The sequence below is a fragment of the Zeus faber genome, assembly GCF_960531495.2.
Source record: "Zeus faber genome assembly, chromosome: 8".
NCBI classification, from domain to species: domain Eukaryota; kingdom Metazoa; phylum Chordata; class Actinopteri; order Zeiformes; family Zeidae; genus Zeus; species Zeus faber.
This window is the reverse complement of record NC_137195.1, coordinates 13,273,178-13,292,226: the sequence shown is the minus strand read 5'-3', so window position 1 is coordinate 13,292,226 and position 19,049 is coordinate 13,273,178. Positions and strand designations below refer to the sequence as shown.

At 45.5% G+C, this 19,049-nt stretch overlaps 3 protein-coding genes across 4 annotated transcripts in view; 1 reads left to right on the top strand and 2 right to left on the bottom strand.

Annotated features, from left to right (window-relative positions):
• Window positions 1-542: 542 nt before the first annotated feature.
• Window positions 543-7,097, bottom strand: gba1 (glucosylceramidase beta 1). The gene is made up of 11 exons (XM_080005124.1): window positions 6,815-7,097; window positions 6,125-6,316; window positions 5,851-5,997; window positions 5,594-5,727; window positions 5,306-5,478; window positions 5,127-5,216; window positions 4,333-4,480; window positions 4,022-4,246; window positions 965-1,128; window positions 749-865; window positions 543-679 (listed from the first exon to the last, which is right to left on the bottom strand). Exons 1-11 carry the CDS (start codon window positions 6,867-6,869, stop codon window positions 574-576), a joined length of 1,551 nt encoding a protein of 516 aa, XP_079861250.1. The 5' UTR covers window positions 6,870-7,097; the 3' UTR covers window positions 543-573.
• Window positions 7,098-8,120: 1,023 nt separating this feature from the next.
• Window positions 8,121-17,601, bottom strand: dap3 (death associated protein 3). 2 transcript variants are annotated; one of them, XM_080005567.1, is made up of 13 exons: window positions 17,464-17,601; window positions 17,191-17,273; window positions 16,853-16,978; window positions 16,555-16,656; window positions 16,280-16,388; window positions 15,143-15,235; window positions 14,917-15,047; window positions 14,670-14,750; window positions 9,794-9,958; window positions 9,586-9,645; window positions 9,400-9,489; window positions 9,142-9,259; window positions 8,121-8,240 (listed from the first exon to the last, which is right to left on the bottom strand). In XM_080005567.1, the coding sequence occupies exons 2-13, from the start codon at window positions 17,227-17,229 to the stop codon at window positions 8,155-8,157; spliced, it is 1,200 nt and encodes a 399-aa protein (XP_079861693.1). In that variant the 5' UTR covers window positions 17,230-17,273; window positions 17,464-17,601; the 3' UTR covers window positions 8,121-8,154. The 2 variants fall into 2 exon arrangements, with proteins under 2 accessions (XP_079861693.1, XP_079861694.1); XM_080005568.1 differs by having other exon boundaries at window positions 17,191-17,232; window positions 17,464-17,584.
• A 996-nt stretch (window positions 17,602-18,597) lies between these two features.
• LOC307234013 (uncharacterized protein) overlaps window positions 18,598-19,049 on the top strand; it is a 14,927-nt gene continuing 14,475 nt past the window's right edge. The window contains exon 1 of the mRNA XM_080005549.1: window positions 18,598-18,716. The gene's annotated coding sequence lies outside the window, so the exon portion shown is untranslated. The remainder of the gene's footprint in view (window positions 18,717-19,049) is intronic.

Sequence of the window (19,049 nt, the reverse complement as noted above, 5' to 3'; positions counted from 1 at the left end):
TGATATACTGTGACTTCTGTCACCACCCAATAGATTTTCACACCTCAAGGTTTGACCCTATAAAGAAGATAACAATGTATTAATCCCTGCAGGGAAATTCACGTGTTGTAGCAGCAAAAAAAAAAATAATCCCTCTTTGTCATGTACTTATTGTATTTAAATTACGCGTTATTCAAATTACATTCATCAATTAAATTGTTCTAAAACAGGTTCTTAAATAAATGGGTTAATGCCTTTACAGGTTTATAAACCATTTAACGTGATTTATTAAAAATGTTAATTTAAAAAAGCAGGCTGATCTGATATGCCGACATTAGTCATCTTTGAGTTGCTGACATTTCACCATTTGCTTGTACGTTGTTCCTTGTTAAATCATTGCAAGTATCTGTGTTGCATGACCACAATTGGCTGAGGTAATTACTATTATTTGCGGTTTAGCTTAAGTACAATTCTGCTCAAATCGCCAGTTATTAAGTTTGGATGGTAACGCTGTGGACAGGAAAACCTTGAACAGGACGTGGTGGTAAAATCATGATGTGTTTTGGTTTGGTTCGGTTAAAGCTTGTGTGTGGATCAGTGTGTGTTCCAAGCAAGTGTTATCAGAGAACGAGCTGGAGCCGTGGAAGGAATGTAACCCACTGCGGGATCCCACACCTCGAACTGGATCACTGACGATGACCTAAAAAAAAAAAAAAAGTTTATTAGTACGAAGTGTCTTTAAAATACTCGGCAAATATAATTCCCTTACCTGTTGAGTACAATTATCACAACTGAGCCATCAGGTCTGATAAAGGTGGAGAGTTCTAAGGAGGTTTTGCGACTGGCGGACACGCCCACTCTCCGTGACCCCTCTGACAGGAACTTACTGCAAACAACAGACGTTTGTTTGCATCGTGCCGGACCTCTTAACTTTTAATGATTATTAACCCGAAATCCTGTGGCCCCGACTGGATGAATGTGCTACCTGAAGTGAGCCATGCTGTAGAAGGTTGGCTGCTTGTAGAACACGTCCTGCTTGGCATCAACTATGACAGGACTGTCCACAAAGTTTTGGACCCAGTTGGGCCCACCCCCCTGGTCCAGGGCCAGGTTCCAGTCGGTCCAGCCGACCACATAGTGGTTGAGGTCCTGTATCGGAGAAAGAGGAGCCGACGGAAAGGTGAAGTGCCCCGGTGTCTTATTTCCGCGTAGGATAGGTATCACGTCAGCATAAACAAATCCCCTGTATTTCTCAAAGATATCGAGGGGGTGAATGCAGACTGTACATGCAAAATTCATTGAAGGAAGGGAGTCAAATTTCCTTCGACTTAGATTGAAGAAAGGAGAAACAAAAGGCCCGTGGCGGCTCGCTCCGGCCTGCGGGGCGAGGCGCGAGAGGCTTGTGCAAGGGTTTCTCTCTTAAATCTGCTGTGTAGGGTACATGGCAATAACTCCCCTCTAGAAGGGCTTAGATCAGCGGTTCCCAACCTTTTTTCGGACTCGCGGCCCACTTGAAAGTCTCAAAAGTGTTTGCGGCGCACATCCGACCGGAATTAATACGGGAAGGCAAACGGTGCGTTCTCAAAGGACGTTTATTTTAACGATCATATGCATTCTCATACTTACAGTGCGGTAGTGGTAAAACAAAAAAAAAACAAAAAAAAAAAGAGGGGCGGGTTAAAAAATACCCTTATATCTAGGGATTTTCCGCGCACATTAGTAACGGTATCTAGTAAGCGCTCTCTGAAGGGAGCAGTGTTTTGAATGCAGCCTGACGACTCACGCCAGCGCCGATAAAACCAACAATAACAGAAGCACATTAATATGAACTCACCTCATGAGAAGGCTGATGTTGCACGGCAGACACCAAACGCTTGATGTCTGGCTTAAGGGACGACAGCCCCAGGCGAAGATCTGGCTCAACATTCAGTTTATTCCTGTATTTTCGTCTTCAATGCCACAAGCGCCGAAAAGACAGTCTCACAGAGATACGTCGTCGGGGAAGGGCATCAGAAATCGCACATCTCTGTCGGACAGATCGGGATACTCAGAAGCGACACGAAGCCAAAACGTTTGTCGGGTACTTCTGTGAGAAAGCCGGTTTTCAATGCGCTGTCGCAGGAGAGATCCACAAGGCCTTCCTTCTCTTTTGCGCTCAGGCCTGCAAGGGTCACATCACCGTGGCTGGCGAAGGGGTTTTTCGATCCAGCCGCACTGCACATCTGGGATGGGGAAGTATTCGCGCAGCTTGGTCCTCAAACCGTGCAGGTGCTCTTTGACTTGACTGATCACGGCGACTGGAAGCCGCCATTTCTTTCTTTGTCAAAAAATCGGACGGATTCTCAAACGAGTCAAGGTTTGACCGGTAAACTCGCCTGGCCCACGTCTCCATTTTTACTTACGGTCGCTTCTATTTTATTCTGGACATTGAACATGGTCACTGCTTTTCCTTGGAGACTGAGGTTGAGTCCATTTAAGGGGCTGAAAATGTCAGCCAGGTATCCCAATTTAACCAGCCACTCGAATCACTGAAGCGATGTGAAAGTTCAAACTGTGTGTCAAGAAAAAAAAAAACCACCCTCACCTCTTGAGAGCCACCGGACTTACCTTCCCCCCTGGGAGCCACCGGACTTCGGGGTGTAACAGAAGCTGCTTATGGTCACTGCCCATCTCGTCACATAAAACGGGAAATAAAGGGGATGCAGTGGCTCTGACCGCCTCATCTAGAACAGTCTTTCGATCTACTGCATTTTCTTTACAGCCAGTGCTGCTCTGTGTATACCGCAGTGGACAGATGCCACGGGTGGAGCCACAGCTTTCACCCGGGTGAGGCCTCCACTGTGCCAGGCCCCAGCATCGCACGGGGCCCATCAGCGCTCACTCCCACAAGTTTGGACCCATCGATCCCGTTTGTAACTATGAACGCGTTCAGAATGTCAAAAAAAATGGTTGAATGCATCTGTAAAGATTTGCAAAACAGGAACTGTTCTTTTTATCTCGGCATTGTTTTCCTACCTTACATAGGCAGGCAGGTTTTACCGATTTGTGATGTCGGTCCATTCATCCGGTTGGAGGGCATAGAAACGACTCTCTTGTACACTCGTTATCAGCTGTTCTGACATTCTCTGCCATCTGAGTTATCAGACAATGAGATGAGGTGGATTGGCTCACATGCCTTCTCTCCCAACATCACCTCCACCCTAATCCTAACCCTAACCCTAACCCACCCCCATCACTTTTGATTGTATGCGGCTTACCAGGCTGGGCTATGAGTCGGGCTACCTGATAGGACGCTTCCACTGCCTTTGCGTTCTCGCTGCCCACACCTGACGTTTCAAGACTTTCTTCTTGCCCTGATACTCCTTGAGTTTATAATCAAAAAATTCAAGTGGCTTGGACATGTACTGTTGGTGTTTTCTCTCGAGGTGACGCCGCAGTTGACATGGCTCCAGAGCTTCGTTAGATAAAAATCTCGGAACACACTGCGCATATCGGTAACAGTTCGTCTTCCGTGTCTGTCCAAAAAAACCACAATGATAAATATTCAGTGCTATACTTTCTCCGAACCTTTCTTTTTTGTTTGACAGGTGGGACTGTCCCATCTGTCCGATGTCCCGCCGAGACTTTGTTTGTGGATGATGTGCCAATGGCTTCTTTCCTTTTCAGTGTGCCTGATGCTAGACATCCATCCATCACCTCAAGTTCAAAAATGTACAGGTGCACGTCGATCGTGGTCCGGCTTGGACGAAGTACGCCCTACCATAAGTTCCTATATATCAGTGATGATGCATTTTTGAAGGTTTTAAAGAAAAAATATGATTTTTTTTTTTTTACATTTAAAAATGTTTTTGTAATTAATAATTTTGTATTTATTTTTTTCAATAATATCTATGTGTTTTGCCCATGATTTGGCGGCCCACTCGCAATACCCTTGCCCATAGGTTGGGAATCGCTGCCTTAGGTTATGCCAATTCACCTTTCTGCAGCAGCGTTGTGACTGGATATCAAATGTGCAGCTGATTCAGCAGACATGCGCCGTTACCTGGATAATGTCCTGCGCATACTGCTCAGCCCTCTCCCAGCTGCCCAGCCGTACGCCTCTGTCGGCTGGTTTCCAGCCAGCACACGCCTCCGTGCCAAACAGGTAATACTCTGGAAATAGATGATGGGTGGTGCCCAGGCTTATCTCAGCTGGCACAAAGTTGTCCAGGTACCAGTGAACAGCCACACCATGGATGTACCTCCCTGCGTACACATCACTGAGAACCTACGGGGCAGAGCAAGAGTGAAAGCCTAAAACCTACAACCTACATCCGTTTTCACCTCCTTCTGTTTTCATACTGCCGGTCTTACCACTTTAGCCCAGTGTGGCAGTAAGAGGCGGTTGTCGTCCAGTATGAGGACGTGTGTGTGGGGGTATGAGGAGGCCTGGAGGGCAGGGCCCAGGTCCATGGCAATCCAGTCCCTCTGCTCCTCGGGAGTGAAGCCCATGGCCTGGAAACTGGGGTAGAACATAAATTAACATTAGGGCTGCAGATATTCCTCTATAATTACATTCAAATTTGCATGCTTTATTATTTTTACTATTCGAATATATTCAAATTTGTATTGCTCAAATTTAGTAGGGGGGGCATTCCCCAAGGTTTCGCAGCTCCGATCAGAGTGATCTTTTCTCCAAACAAAGCTAATAAAAACTCTGTACGTATTTAATTCACTTCTGCTGCTGCTGAAAAAAATCTTGCCCGTGTTCTCAGTCTGGTGACAAATTCCCAGAGGCCCGGCAGAGTCCGCGAGCCGGTGGTTGGGAACCTCTGCACTAGGGGACTCTCCCTTGAACACACACAGTGAAACGCCGGAGGAGAGGGAGACGCACCGGTGCGCTGACGAGTCTCCGCCGACTTTATTGCTTATCACATGTGAATTTATTCTCTACGTTAGCCAAAACATTTATAATCAATTACTTATTTCTAAAAATAAATACACAATCAAATGGCAATTTCAGCATTCAAATAGGTTTTTAGGTTAGATTAGAATAGATTTTTATTTTTATTTTTTAATGTGAATTTTGTTCCTGCAGCCCCAATAAACATATGGCTTATATAGATTTAGTCAAGTCTGGTTAAATGGGAAGATGACATGTCAGCTACCTGTAGTTTGTCATTTGCCCAGCAGAGGGCTCATTCCCAGTGGTCAATGCCCAGAAAGACAGATTGAATTTTGCATATTCCTCAAGGAACCTAAAAGAGAAGAAACAGTAGCAACCAATGAAATAGTCATATCCTGCATCAAGTAATGCAGACGTTCAGTCGAGGTAAGAACATGTCACCTGATATAGTACTGAGCCCAGGTCTTGTGCTCCTTGCCTCCAGGTTGGCCTTTGAGGGAGCCTTTTCCTGTGAGGGCACCATTAGTTTTGAGCCAGGCAGGGGCACTCCAGGCACTGGCCAGCAGAGACAGTGGTTGAGGAGACATGGCCTGGGCCCTCTGCAAGAGAGGAATCTGGGAGAAGCACGACACAAAAGGAAAAGATTAAAAAAAAAAAAAAAAAAGACGAGCAAAATAATTGAGAGACAGGATTTGTGTGTTTGTGTTTGTGTGTGTGTATGTTCTCAACCTTCATGTGGATGTCCTCTGGTGCCAACGTGAAGTTGTCCAGGCCGTAGTCTCCAGGTGTGTCGGCGTAAGTATACAAACGCGTGGAGAAGTCACAGCTGGCCATGGGCACCCGCACCACGCTGTAGCCTATACCTGAGCAATGACACAGAATCAAGAGGAATTTTAAAGAGTTTCATATTGTTTTTGTCCTTTTCTTATAGCAACGTTTGAACAATAAGGCAGGACACATGTGATCACTAATATGTTCGTACATACCTCCAGGAGAGAAGTACTGTCGCAACAGCTGGTCCTGGGTCGCGGGGGAGAGGGACAAAATGTTCTGGGCCGCTGCATCCGTCATGGCTCCTCCAAAACCCCGGATCTTCTGATACTTCTGGTAGGGAACAATAGTCAACCTGAGGCCTGAAAGACATGAGACAAAAAAAAAAAAAAAAGTTGATTTATCGAGATTGAGAGATAATAGAAGACAACGATGGACTCTTACGGTACCTGAAATCAAACACACCCACCCCAAACCCTGACCACTCACCTGCTCCAGTGCTGTTATTATGGATTTGCCCCTGGGCTTCCTCCAGCCTGCTGCCAGCCTTGCTGCTCAGGTAGGAGGTGAACCGGCCCAGCGGCGGCAGGAGGACGGACCCAACACTGTCACAGTACGTCGAATTACACTCACACACCACAGAGCCATGGCCAAAGCTACGAGACAAACACTCATTGTTTCCTGGAAAGAGAATGAAGACCCCAATGTTGAAATTTTAGTTGACACTCGCATTTGTCTTTTTTGGTTCATTATACGCCACTATCATAAGATAACAGTATGAGAATAATAATAATAATAATGTCTACATATTGCAGCAGAGCCATGTATTCATATTGAACATTGGGACATAAAAGTTCTGCTAATCTTGCTTCAACCAATCGGATGAAAACTCACGTAACTCACATTTTATTAGGTTAGATTATATAAGATGAGATTCCTTATTTATTTCGAGGGAAACTGCAGTGTCACAGCAGCGCGCATCAAAACAAAGTCAATAAGAGTAATACCGTGATATATATGAAAAAAAAAAAAGTTTCTTTTTATTTAGAAAAAAATGACCATATGCAATAAAACGTCCCCTTCGTAGGTGGGTTAATAGATTGGAATGATAACGTGTAACGTGCCCAGATTGAAGGCCGCCGTTACTGGTCAAAGGTCAAAGTTTATTGAGCGTCTCACCCGTGGAAAACGCCGCCGCCGTCAGGAGAACAAGCGCAATTACGGGCAGCGCCATGTTGCCCCCCGGGTGGACGTTCTCAGTCGGGTGCGATCAGAACCGTCCGAAACCGGCGTCACATGCCGCTTCCGGGCCCCGCACCGTTCAGTCACTGGACCGACGAGGAGAGGCCGAGCCATTCACCCCGCTGTGCCATATCCCGCTCGGAACTTCGCCCCAATCGGACGTAGTGACTCGGACCCGACGTCCCGGCGACGAGAGCGTTTCAGGTCGTTTTGCGTTCGCGCGTGTCGCTCCGCCACGGCACGCGGGGCTCCACTTCCTGTTTACCGCGGCGTTGTCGCCCCGGGGGGGGGTCACGTGACACGGGCGGTCACGCCATCAGCCGTGTCGCGTTTCGCGCCCGCCGCCGGGTGGCGCTACACCGCGACTCGAATTGTGTGTTTCTATGTATCGTCTCTGCGTCATTTCGTCTTGTAAGCTGGAACTTTGGAGTGAACCGAATTCCTCCTTTTTTTTTTTTTTTTTTTTTTATATATATTTTGGATTGCACATGGCAAAATTCCCCATACATAAATGTCAATCAATATAAAGAAGCATTATATAAAAGTATTTTGAATTCTGATTACAAAAAAAAAAGCCATGAAACGAATCGGAACTCTCTGTAATATTGTCGGCCTCGCTCTTCTGTTTATGTATGACTGTGTGTTCTGCCTCTGATTTAAAGTAAATCTCTCAACCTCTTTTGGCCCAAGGTCCCAAACAGAAATAAGAATGAAAATCTTCTCTCCTACCATATATTATTATTATTATTATATAGCCAGCAACACTAATGTTATGTATAACAATTCACATTTAGGCAAATCAGCAACCAATTGAGGCCAAATAAGAATATCTTTTACTGTACATTCCACACCCTATTGCATCACTGGTCAAGGTACAGTACAGATACAACCACCGTCATTGACCACTTTTATTGTATATTCAGAGCATGGAAGGAGCTCCAAATTGATTTTAAAAAGTGTCTATTTCAAACCTATTTAACTATTTATTTCAATAAAAAATATATCAGTCTTACAAATGTGCTGCGTGCATATCAAGTGACCCCAAGGTTTAAAGATTTCCGAGTTACGTTTTTTCTATGTCCTTCCTGTTCATGAACAACATAGGAGAAGCAATATGTATGGAACATGTAATAAAAAAATCACAAGTTGTTTTTTTTATTAACATTTTATTATGAAACATGCAACATAATTTATGAGGGATTACAATAGGGTGTGTGTGTGTGGGGGGGGGGGGGGGGGGGGGGGGGGGTGTATTCAGGGGTATGTTTCTGGCGTCTTCACAGGGAAGCACAAAGTCTCTCCATAACAGAGGGATTTCTGTTAGTGAGAAAGATGAGTTCCTTCTTTCCCTCCTCCGTTCGGCCTGGTGAAGACAAAAGATATCAAATAAATAAAAAGCCAAACCACATTAAAAAAAACACACAAAGAGCATGAAATTAGTCCCATCTTCATTAGGGCTGTCAAAGATAGCCTGGGTTAATGCGGCCGATTAAATTTAAAAAGCATATTGGGTTCCCCCCCCTCCTCCCTAATTGCATCTCACTGGCAATTAGGGACCCCTCGGGCCTTTTGTGACTTCTTAGCTGCTGGTAGATGTAGCTATACAGTCAAATTAACCTTACCTGGCAAAGCTCTCTCATACAAATGGAATCAGAGCCAAAGCAATCAACGTAGCAAGCAGCACGCATCCACATGGTCTAACAGAGTTGGGGCTGCTTTGTGAGTGATTTTGTGTGTATGATACACAACACAATATTTGGAATGCAATATATTTTTGTCTTCCGGGCAACACTGCACAACTGTTAACAAAGCGCTGGTGACCAATTTAAACCCTATTAGAGGGCCCGATGGAGAACTTCCTGCAATGTGCAATCTGTGTGTGGGTGTGTGTTCAAATATCACAGAAGCACACTGTCTTCAACATATCAAAATGAGAGCCCAACTTTTCAAACAATGTTAGTCAACAGTCTGTAAAACTACAGCATATTATTGACAAACTGACTGTTTTTCTCAAGTCTACGTTTAATATTTGAGTGTCTATTTAATTTGATATTAGGAATATCTGTAGTTCTGTAATTTCCCTGCAGTTGTGAATACATTTTGCCTGAGTTTAAGACGGTAAAAGTAAATTTTCTTTTCATGAGAAGTCAGATTTAAATGGGAGCTCAATCACAGAATTTGCAGACGCAATTGTGATCTGCTTCAATTATTTGACAGCCCCGATTTCTGCACAACAAACTAAGCACAGCAGTAGCGTCTTTTACTCTGTGGATGCTGCAGCCAGTGGCGGTCCAGATAGTAGAGGTAACAGCTCTCAAACTCCTTCTCGCTGTAGTTGGAGACGGACACTGGGACGAATGGGTCCATTCTGTCAAAGCCCTCCTGAGGAGCAAACAGACAGATAAGGAAACAGAGCGCAGGTTTGCCCCACTAATATTCGATGAGGGTAGGGTTGTAGAGGCTAATCTGCAACACCCGCTCTGATCAAGATCCAGAACCTGAGGCTACAGAGAAACAAGTACCTCTCCCAGCAGCTCCCGGGGCAGGTAGTCGGCCTTGGTCGTGTAGAGTGAACCGGTCTGAGACAGGGAGGCGATGATCGCTCCTCCGCACTGAAAGATGGAGGGACTTGAACATGATGTCGTCTGAGATGCACTACCCTGACGCCCCCGCACAGTAAGAACCGGTATGCTCTGCCGATTACTCACCCAGTCATTCCTCATCAGCTTCCTCAGGTTGTAAACCAAAGTCAGCTCCTCCGGGGACACCTGAGAGAGAGAGAGAGAGAGAGAGAGAGAGAGAGAGAGAGAGAGAGAGAGAGAGAGAGAGAGAGAGAGACAGAGAGAGAGAGAGAGAGATTATAGGTGTGCTGCAAAACCAGGCGTTAAAACAACAGCTTTGGGACACATCTCTCACATGGCTCCTGTCTTCCTTCTTGATGGTGGACCTTCCCCAGAGGGCGTTGACACCGTCCACAGCCACAGCCATCCTGAAGCCCGCTTCCGGCCGGCCGCTCTGCAGCCTCAACTCCTTCATCACGGCCCCCACCACGTCGCTGCTGCTCTTCACGCGGGATATGCCCTGAAATATAAACAGGATCAAAAGGAAATATGCTCATGAGGAGGATGGATGAGGAGGATGTCACAGAGGAATGTTCTCTATTGAAAAGTTATGTGCACGGATGCTGTGTCTCCTTTCCAAGACGGCATTTTGGAAATGGCACACAGCAAAGAGAGCAGTCTGCCCCCACTTGCTCTCTTTAGTATTGATTCCTGCAGAAAAAACAGTGCCATTACGGCTCCCGTTTGTGGCGTTCTCGCTTGTATCGCTCATGTTACAAAATCCGGGACAGAAAGCGTTCCACTTCGACTGGGGTTGAACGATTAATCAAATTCAGTCGCAATTGAGGTGACGCAATCTAACGAAACGACTGCGTACGGAACGAAACCGTGCGTAACAGGGACACTTTCTCTGTGACTCTCTTACCAACCCCCCCCCCGAACCTCTGAGCACACCGAGCGGCGCTCTGTATGTGGATGCATGCGTGCAACATTTTGATAAAAAATGATACATTTCTGCTGAAACGCTGCACATCTTTCAAACAATTAGAAGGCTTGAAGTTGAATCAATAAGTAAATATTCTACTGTGATTGAAGGGTTTTCTTTAAGCAATTCAGTAGTAAGATAAACATGTTATTCATATCAATTCATCTCATGTTATTCTAAGATGTGGGCCTGGCCTACAGGAAAGAGCAGTTTATATGTTGACTGTATCCAATGTTGTGTTGTTCATACTATAGAATGATTTATTGCTTGTGTTCAGTGAATAATACAGAAGATAAGGAACGTAAAAAAAAAATACTGCATACTAAAATCACAATATTCTGGAAAAAAAAAAATTGCCAAATCACTCAGCCCTAGTTTCCTTTTTCTGATTTGTGGCGGGGGAGCAGCCGCAGCACCTCTTGTTGCTACCGCCACATCCAAAAAATAAATATGTGGTGGTGTATTAACAGCCATTCTTACTGTAAAATTCAGAAATGTGAGTGGGAAAAAAATTAATAATTAAATAAAAAATGAATAAAAAAACTGTCAGCTGATTTGCTGACTTAATTACTTATAACCTGATATACTACATTAGCCTGGGAACCAGACGAACCTGCGAGCTCATGTTTTATTTGCTTAGAAATATGTGTTTGCTGTACTCACGAGGATTTGGTAAAAGTTAAATTTACCAACTGGCCCCGCTGGTCGCCATTTTTCCTGTGGCTCAGCGTTAAATCACATGTTTCATTGCTCTGATTGGTTGTAGGTCTATCCAATTGCGTCCAGAAAAATTTTGGTCTCTGCCCGTTGGCAATGCCCCTTGGAACTGGAAAATGAACTGAGAGGTTCCAGACTAATACGCATTTGCAAACTGGTCTGGCGATGTCAGACTAATACGACAGTAGTTTCAGACACAAAAATAGGATGTGTCAGTGTGGCAGACGAGGGGGCCTTGGTAAAGCCAAGGCCTGCAGGTGACGGTGCCGTGGCAGCCCAGCTGTACCGGGTCTGTCCGATCAACCATCTTTAGCGCTGATTGGTCCGGACCCGGCTGGGAGACTTTTCTTATGTGTTGTTTTGTCTTTCAGTGGGGATCGTGTGGTGCAGATTGCCGCAGCGCCTGAGGAAACATGGACACTAATTATTATCTTGATTTTATGTTCTCAGTTTTGGCCAACGAGCATTTTTGTTTTGTGAACTCAAACTCTCGCCATGATCGCTCTCTGTTTGCGGTGCGGGAGGTTCCAAAGGCCTCAATGGGATTTTCTCCCCTTGAACTCCGCTTCGGCAGGAGACCCCCGGGGGGTGCTGAACCTAATGAAGAAAAACTGGGAGGGAGGGCCTCGCACAGGTAAGAACGAAGTTCAGTACGTTACTGACCTGAGAGCAAAGCCACATGTGCTGGGGCATTTACCACGGAAGAATTTGGTCCAGGCTAAGGAACGTCAGCGGCAGTTATACAACAGAGGGGCTGGGCTCCGGCAATTTGCACCGGGAGACAAGGTGTTAGTGTTGCTCCCCACGTCCAGCTCTAAATTACTCGCAAAGGACCCTTCGTGGTGACACGGCGTGTTGGGGAGGTCGATTATGAGGTCGTGCGGTTGGACAGGCGCGGGGAGACTCCGATTTATCACCTTAACCTCCTGAAGCAGTGGAAGGAAGGGGTGTCCGTGTGTCTGGCCACCGCGGTGACTGAAGGGGATGCGTTGAGGTTCCAAAAAACGACCAATCCCGCCCCCGCCCTTTCCAGTGAGCATCACTCGCCGGGCCAGAGCACGGACGTGGCCGCCTAACAACGCCAGTTTTCTGATGTCTACTCCACCCTGCCAGGCCGCACGTCCCTGATTCACCACCATGTGGAGATGACCTCGGCTGTATCTCCTGCCCGAACATAAACCCAAAGTCGGGCAGACAGAATTGAAGGCCATGCTGGACATGGGGTCGGATAGGAGTCTACAAGCGACTGGTGTCGTAGGTAAGGCCGATGGGTCGGTCCACTTCTGTGTCGACCACCGAGAGGTGAACGTGGTGTTGAAGTTCAATGTGTATCCGATGCCCGAGCGAACTCGATTTTTTACAACACAGGATTTAACCAAGTGCTACTGTCAGATTCCCTTGCGCCAGAGTCAAAGGAAAATTCGCCTTTCTCCACTCCGCAGGCGTTGCACCAATTTGTACAACGCTTCTGTTTGTGTTGTTTGGGGCCCCAGCCACCTTTCAGAGACTCATGGACAGCGTCCTACTTAGATGACGTAATTATTCACAGTGACACCTGGAAGCAAAACATGCAGCATGTGGTTGCAATGCTCGAGTCCCTGAGGTGAGAAGTTAAAATCAGCTCTCTGTGGGAAGCCAGTGCTGTGTACACCTCACTTTTCTATCCCTTTCTGCTTGGAGACAAACGCTTCGGACAGAGGGCTCGGGGCAGCCCTTCACCCAGCAGGTGGAGGGTGCCAACCGACCGGTGCTCTACATCAGCCGAAAGCTCTCTGAGTGGGAGTCCAGGTACAGCACAGTCGAGAAGGGGTGCCTCGCCATCAAGTGGGCAGTCGGCGTCCTCCGGTACTACCTCCCTTCATGCTCTGTTCACACCTCCACGCAGTGGCTCCACCGCGTGAAGGATACCAACGTGCGGATCCCCTGCTGGTACCTGGCTCTTCAGCCCTTTAAGTTTATCCATAGGCCGGGGGGTACAGATGACGGTAGCTGACTTAAGAGTCAGAGGAGAGGAACTCAGCTACCATCATATGTGAGCCTTTTTGTTTTGACAACTTTATTAAACGCTCGCCATGATGGAACCCCACTGCCAGAAAGTCTCCCTCCCTAAACCCATGGGCAGAGACTCCTACAGTCTGATTGAGAAGGTTTCCAAAATGACTGCTGAGACAAAATAGTTTAATTCAATGGTTTAAAGAACTTATCTCAATTACCAATCTGTATAAACATTTTAATGAGTCACTTGGAAGCAAGTGACTTAATGAGGAGTTGGCACAGTAAGATAACTGGGAAAATTCAACAATATAAAAAGGCTTAGATTCATTGTCCACAGCTGTGAAGTTGGAGTGTAAAGAGGGGAAAAAAACTTCACAGTTAAGTCCAAAAAGTACACACACGCGCGCACGCACGCACGCACACACACACGATGGGAAATAGTTAACTATGAATGGCATGATTCCGATTCAAAAATCGATCTAAATGAGCATTGACTTTGAACTTCGAAATCACAAGCAGGTTTGCGATTCTCACCGTATTTTTGTGGGTAATATTGCCTGACACGGTCGCCATATTGGGACAGTCGAGATCTGCCGGTAAACAAATGCCGTGTGCGCTGGGGGGGTGTCGCCTGCGGCTCGCCTGGCTCTGAACCAACTTTCATGAAATTTGGTTTGGAGTTTAGAGAGCCGCGGTCGGCTCCGGAGGGTCCACTGCGCCGCATCCCTCAACACACACTGCACCCGCCCACCTGGCACTAGGGCTGCAGGACGAAATTCTAATAGAATTCAAATATTACCAAAGAACAATACAAATAAAGTTCAATCTAAGTTCATCCTGTTGGTTGCACAGTGAACGCACATCAACGAGAAATATTCCTGGTAACGGTGTGCGAAGACTGCGTCAGTGGAGAAGCACGAGCACAGTCAGCGCACCGGCACGTCTCTCTCTCTCTCTCTCTCCTCCAGCGTTTCACTGTGTGTACAGGGGAGAGTGCACCTATGACCAGAATGTCCAGTTATTCCAGACGTGGCGATTAAAGTAGGAAATAAACCCGACCACCACCGATGGAATGTCCTCTAGTGCAGAGGTTCCCAACCACCTGCTCGCAGACTGTGCAGGGCCGTGGGGCATTTGTCACCGGACCGTTAAAACACTGGCGGGATTTTTTCAGGAGCAACCTGTGATCTGCTTGGCAGCAGAGCAGCAGCAGAAAACAGAGTAAATTTAATACATCTACAGTTTTTATTTGCGTTGTTTGGAGAAAAGGCCGCTCTGATTGTAGTTGCAGGCAAAAATAGCATCCGTTTTTCTGCGCTTATTTCTCACATTGTTATTATTTATCATTTTTAATATTCAAATAAAAGTGTTTTTCTGTACAAATCAAGACTCTATAGTCTAACAATGGCATAGCCGTCAGTGCTGGAAAACAATGTTCAAATCTAAATTCTTATCTAATCGTGACCTTAAAACCGAAAGTCAAATCGAATCATGACACTCCTAATAAATACACACAAGCATAAAGAAGACTGACCTGATCCACAAGTTCCCCTAGTGACCTTCCCTCCTCAGTGAACTCCCTCTTTGTCCACGTATAGCGGTGCTTCGTCTTGATCTGGATGGAAAACAACAGGTTAAATGGTAAAATATTTAAATATTAAGACATCTTAGAAGTGAGGGATTATTAAGTAACAAGTTCCATTTAAAACATATTTGGAGTGGCAATTAAGTACCACTAAAACAGCAAATTTAGAAAGGGGATAACTGGGGTGAGGATCTACCTTTGAGAGGAAGTGCTCATTGGTGATTCGGAAGTTGCGTAACCAATTGGAGGCCTGTAGTGGCTGGTCAAACCGAGATTCATTGTAGGATGAAGGGAGAAGCTCTTTACAGTTCTTGACCCAAAGGTGAGCTACACGAGGCAAACATTTTTTTTTAACATGTTACTTGTTCTGTTTATGTCTATGCATGAACGCATGTACGTTTGCATGTGGATCAAAATCTCACCATCGGGTATATGTACCACCAGCCATCCCTGTGTGGAGCAGAAGTGAAGGGTGTGGCAGAGGGACATTGACTTCCCGCTCCCTTTCGCCCCATCTAACCAGTCAGTTAAGGACATAAAGTCGACAGATATAGTTAGTGTGTTTAAAGCTGCTTTCACACATGCACTGCAACCCTGAAATTATCCCGACATCACCCGGAGGAGCCGTATGTGTGAACGCAAATGTCTGAATCAATCGGACCGGGCATTACCCGGACTTTACCCAGCCAGCACCCTAGTACAAAGTCTGGGTAATGTCCAATTGAGCGGTATGTGTGAACACAGCATAAGTTAGCATAACACAGCATTGGTGGCACGGTGGCGCAGTGCATTGCACTGCTGCCTCACAGCAAGAAGGTCCTGGGTTCGATTCCCGCCTGGGGCGCTGTTGGCACCGTGCTCCAGCGGGTTATCTTCCAAAACAGGAGCCTTTCTGTGTGGAGTTTGCATGTTCTCCCCGTGTTCACATGGGGTTTCCTCCACCTCACGTCAGTAAGGACCCCCACCAAAAACATGCACCCATCATCGTCTGACCAGCAATGGACACTTATCACCTGGTCCCCGGGCGCGTCCACGTATGCTGCCCACTGCTCCTGGCTGTGCCCCCGGAGGAAGGACAAGCCAGGATGGGTCAAAAGCAGAGGAGCCATTTCACCGGCCACCATCAAGCATGTGCATGTGTGTGTGTGTGCAAGCATGTGTTGTGGAGTGTCGTGTGACGATTAAAGACTGTTTCTTCTTTCTTAGTGCTGGGCGATAAAATGATAACGACAATTATCGCAATTTTTTTTTCCTCAATGTCGAAATAAAATAGGCTCGATAATTTCAGTAATGTCTTCCGCAGATTTATTCATTTATAGAAGCGTTAGGCAAGTGCCAAAGAAAAGCCAATCAATTTGGACCATCTCATGCTGAAACTTTCACCTATTGTCAATTACGTTTGTAGATATAGAAACAAATTGTGAGATAGATACAGTATATATATGATCAATATCGTGATAAATATCATTATCAACTGGTATGAAATATTTTATTGTGATAACATTTTTGGTCACATCGCCCAGTACTAGTTTGTGTGTGTGTTTATTTTGAAAGGATACAGAACAGGAAACGTATGGCAGGTTTGCTGTAGTCAGCTTTCTTCAGGTAGGAAGTGACCTCCAGAGCAGGCTGTCTCACCATCACAGAGGCCTCGTTGAATGTTTTCACCTAGACATGTGTGTTTATGTAAGGAGGTACATTTTGATGAGAATCTGAGGGAATATGGCCCTTCAGAGAGAAAACTAACAGGCATTTGTGTGAAAGTACAAAAGGGCAAAATATTAAGACATTCAAAACCACACATACACACACACACACACACACACACACACACCTGTTGTTGATAGCGTGCAGGGAGTCCATTTGGGAATAGGGTACGAATGTGTGCAGGTGGAAGGGTGTAGTACTGCCCCAAATGTTTTTCTGACTGACATGCCTGTGGAGAAAACAAAATGCTCATCCGTCATACTAAACGCCGCTGTATTGGACATCTTAAAGGATATTCAATTAACACGATTACTGGGCCGACATACGCCCCATCACCCACCCAATGTGCTAGTTCCATGTTAAAAATATAAGGCGCAATAGAAGCTGAAGGGATAGTAGCTTCTAAGGAAGTAACGCGTACTTACGGGGTCACTCTCCCGCGTTCTGAAGACTGAAAAGGGCTCATGGCTGGTGTCTGGTGGTGACTCTACAGCCAAAGCCTCCTGCTGTCGGCCACACCCACCGGTATGAATGGACTGTACACATGTAACCTGTCAACGGTAGCACCATAAGCGACACATTAACTGCAATCTAAATATGAAATATGGAAATGTGAAATCATGGAAAAACATGAATGTATGTCAGCTCAATATAATCGGACACTGCTGTGAGAATATTCAAACATTATCCCAATTGTCCAGGGCACAAAACCATCCAAATTATGCATTCAAGCAGCTTTCCCTGAGGCTAAGTGTGAGTTTACCGTTTGTCGTAGTCTGAAGGACAGTCTGTGAAGGGCCATGCTCTGCAATGGAGATATGACCGATTGTTCCTCGTTCTGTTATACTGGTATATACCAGTACCAAAAAGAAGGAAAGACAGAGAAAGCTAAAATCCTCGTCACTCATATCATAACATTGACAACATGCTCGTAACCTTGGGTAAACATGAAACATTTAGCTGACAGCAGTGTTAGCCGGGAAGCATTCCCCGGACGGTAACATAAGGAAAGCAGCTTTGATAAAGAGTGACTCACCTGGCATTCAGTTCATAGAGAATGGCCGAAGACACCGTATGTCTACACGCGTGTGGGGTTTAGTCTGAGGAGAGTTGCACGACAACGGTCGGACTCTCAGCGTGTCAGGGCTGTTAAAGGCACCGCCATGATGGTCCTGCAGAGGCTGCAGGAGCGGAAATGACGTCTCTGGGATAGAGCCTCTTCTAAAACTATTATGAAGATGAATATATTGCTTTCCCCTCATTTATTTACTTTCTTTTTAAACGTTTATTTTAATAAATTATTTTTAAATGTCTAATTAGTTTACTATTGTAATGTCACTAATAATAACAATAGTATTATTATTATTATTATTATTATTATTATTATTATTATTATTATTATATAAAACCTTCAGGCATTTAATGGTTCATGATAGCTGGCAGTGACTTCAATGATTGGAGTCTATTTGAAATAATAAAATAGCACCAACAAAAAAATGTTTATGACAGTATATCTTGGGACTGGGGAGTTTACAATGCGATAGTTATTTAAAAATCAACGAAATACAGATTCAGAATCACTTTATTCGGCCACGTACATTTGCATATACAGTGCATGGGATTTATCTTAGGGAGGTTTGGTGCATTGTAATACAGACTGAGTATAAAAAAAAAAAACATTAACAGTCTAGCAAAACAAAACAAAAAGAAAAAACAAAACACAGGCTACAGAATACAAAACGTATCCTATGTACGACAAGTTAAAGGCTATATGGCAGGGGCTAAGTGGCAGTACGGTTGCTATAATGGCTGTAGGTATAAATATAAATAGATGGGATCTTCTGTACAGGATGAAAATATACGTATACAATAACACGGGCCCGGATGGCAATGGCAGAGTATCTCTTAATTATTACGATGTTATTACTGAATTATTGTTATTATTACTATTGTTATTATTATTATTTGAGATTTTAACTATGATCCGTACTAAATATCGAATAACTTGTGGGCTAAACTAGTCTTCGCATGCATGCAACCATCAGATCGCTGTGGCACGGTCGTCGCCATTTTATTAGCTGTCTAAATATCGCTCCCCAGTCGCCGATTAGACACCGCACAGAGATCCTGCGTCGTGCAGCGCGCACGACGTTTAATCTCCTCCTCTGGGCGCATGAAAATGGCCACGCAATTACATTCCCGCACATTCCCCAACCCACTCCGGAATGTTGGTCCCGGGATTAAGAGAACAACAACCGCCGTCGCCCCGCGGCAATCGTTCCTGCGACGGTAACTATTACAATAGCATCAATGTCATCCGAATGGAAGTATTAAGGGTTGCCACGGTGTAACTTTGGCCAAGAAGTGGCAGAATAATACCCCAAGTTCGCCACCTAGCTAGTGGTGGAAGCTTCGATCGTTTTTTTCGGATTCGGTTCTTGACGAGTCGCTCGGTAAAAGGATCCGTTGGCTTTTCCGACTCTTCGTTCGTTCGGTGCGGTGGATGTAATGCGCGGGTGAGCGTTTAACTTGGGGGGGGGGGCGGCTTCCGTTAAACGATGGACGAGAGTCCGAAGAGCGAATGGAATTCTCACAAGACATCATTTCATTCGGTCAAAATGA

What these genes read in the sequence shown, in the direction of transcription:
- gba1 (XM_080005124.1), bottom strand. Translation starts at nt 6,869, where the DNA reads ATGGCGCTGCCCGTAATTGCGCTTGTTCTCCTGACGGCGGCGGCGTTT. An exon ending in CAGAGGACATCCACATGAAG is followed by an intron (nt 5,479 to 5,593) that starts GTTGAGAACATA and finishes TGCTTCTCCCAG; the next exon opens with ATTCCTCTCTTGCAGAGGGC. An exon ending in TACAGCATGGCTCACTTCAG is followed by an intron (nt 866 to 964) that starts GTAGCACATTCA and finishes TGTTGTTTGCAG; the next exon opens with TAAGTTCCTGTCAGAGGGGT.
- dap3 (XM_080005567.1), bottom strand. Translation starts at nt 17,229, where the DNA reads ATGGCCCTTCACAGACTGTCCTTCAGACTACGACAAACG. An exon ending in TAGGGGAACTTGTGGATCAG is followed by an intron (nt 9,959 to 14,669) that starts GTCAGTCTTCTT and finishes TTTATATTTCAG; the next exon opens with GGCATATCCCGCGTGAAGAG. An exon ending in AGCTGATGAGGAATGACTGG is followed by an intron (nt 9,490 to 9,585) that starts GTGAGTAATCGG and finishes TCCATCTTTCAG; the next exon opens with TGCGGAGGAGCGATCATCGC.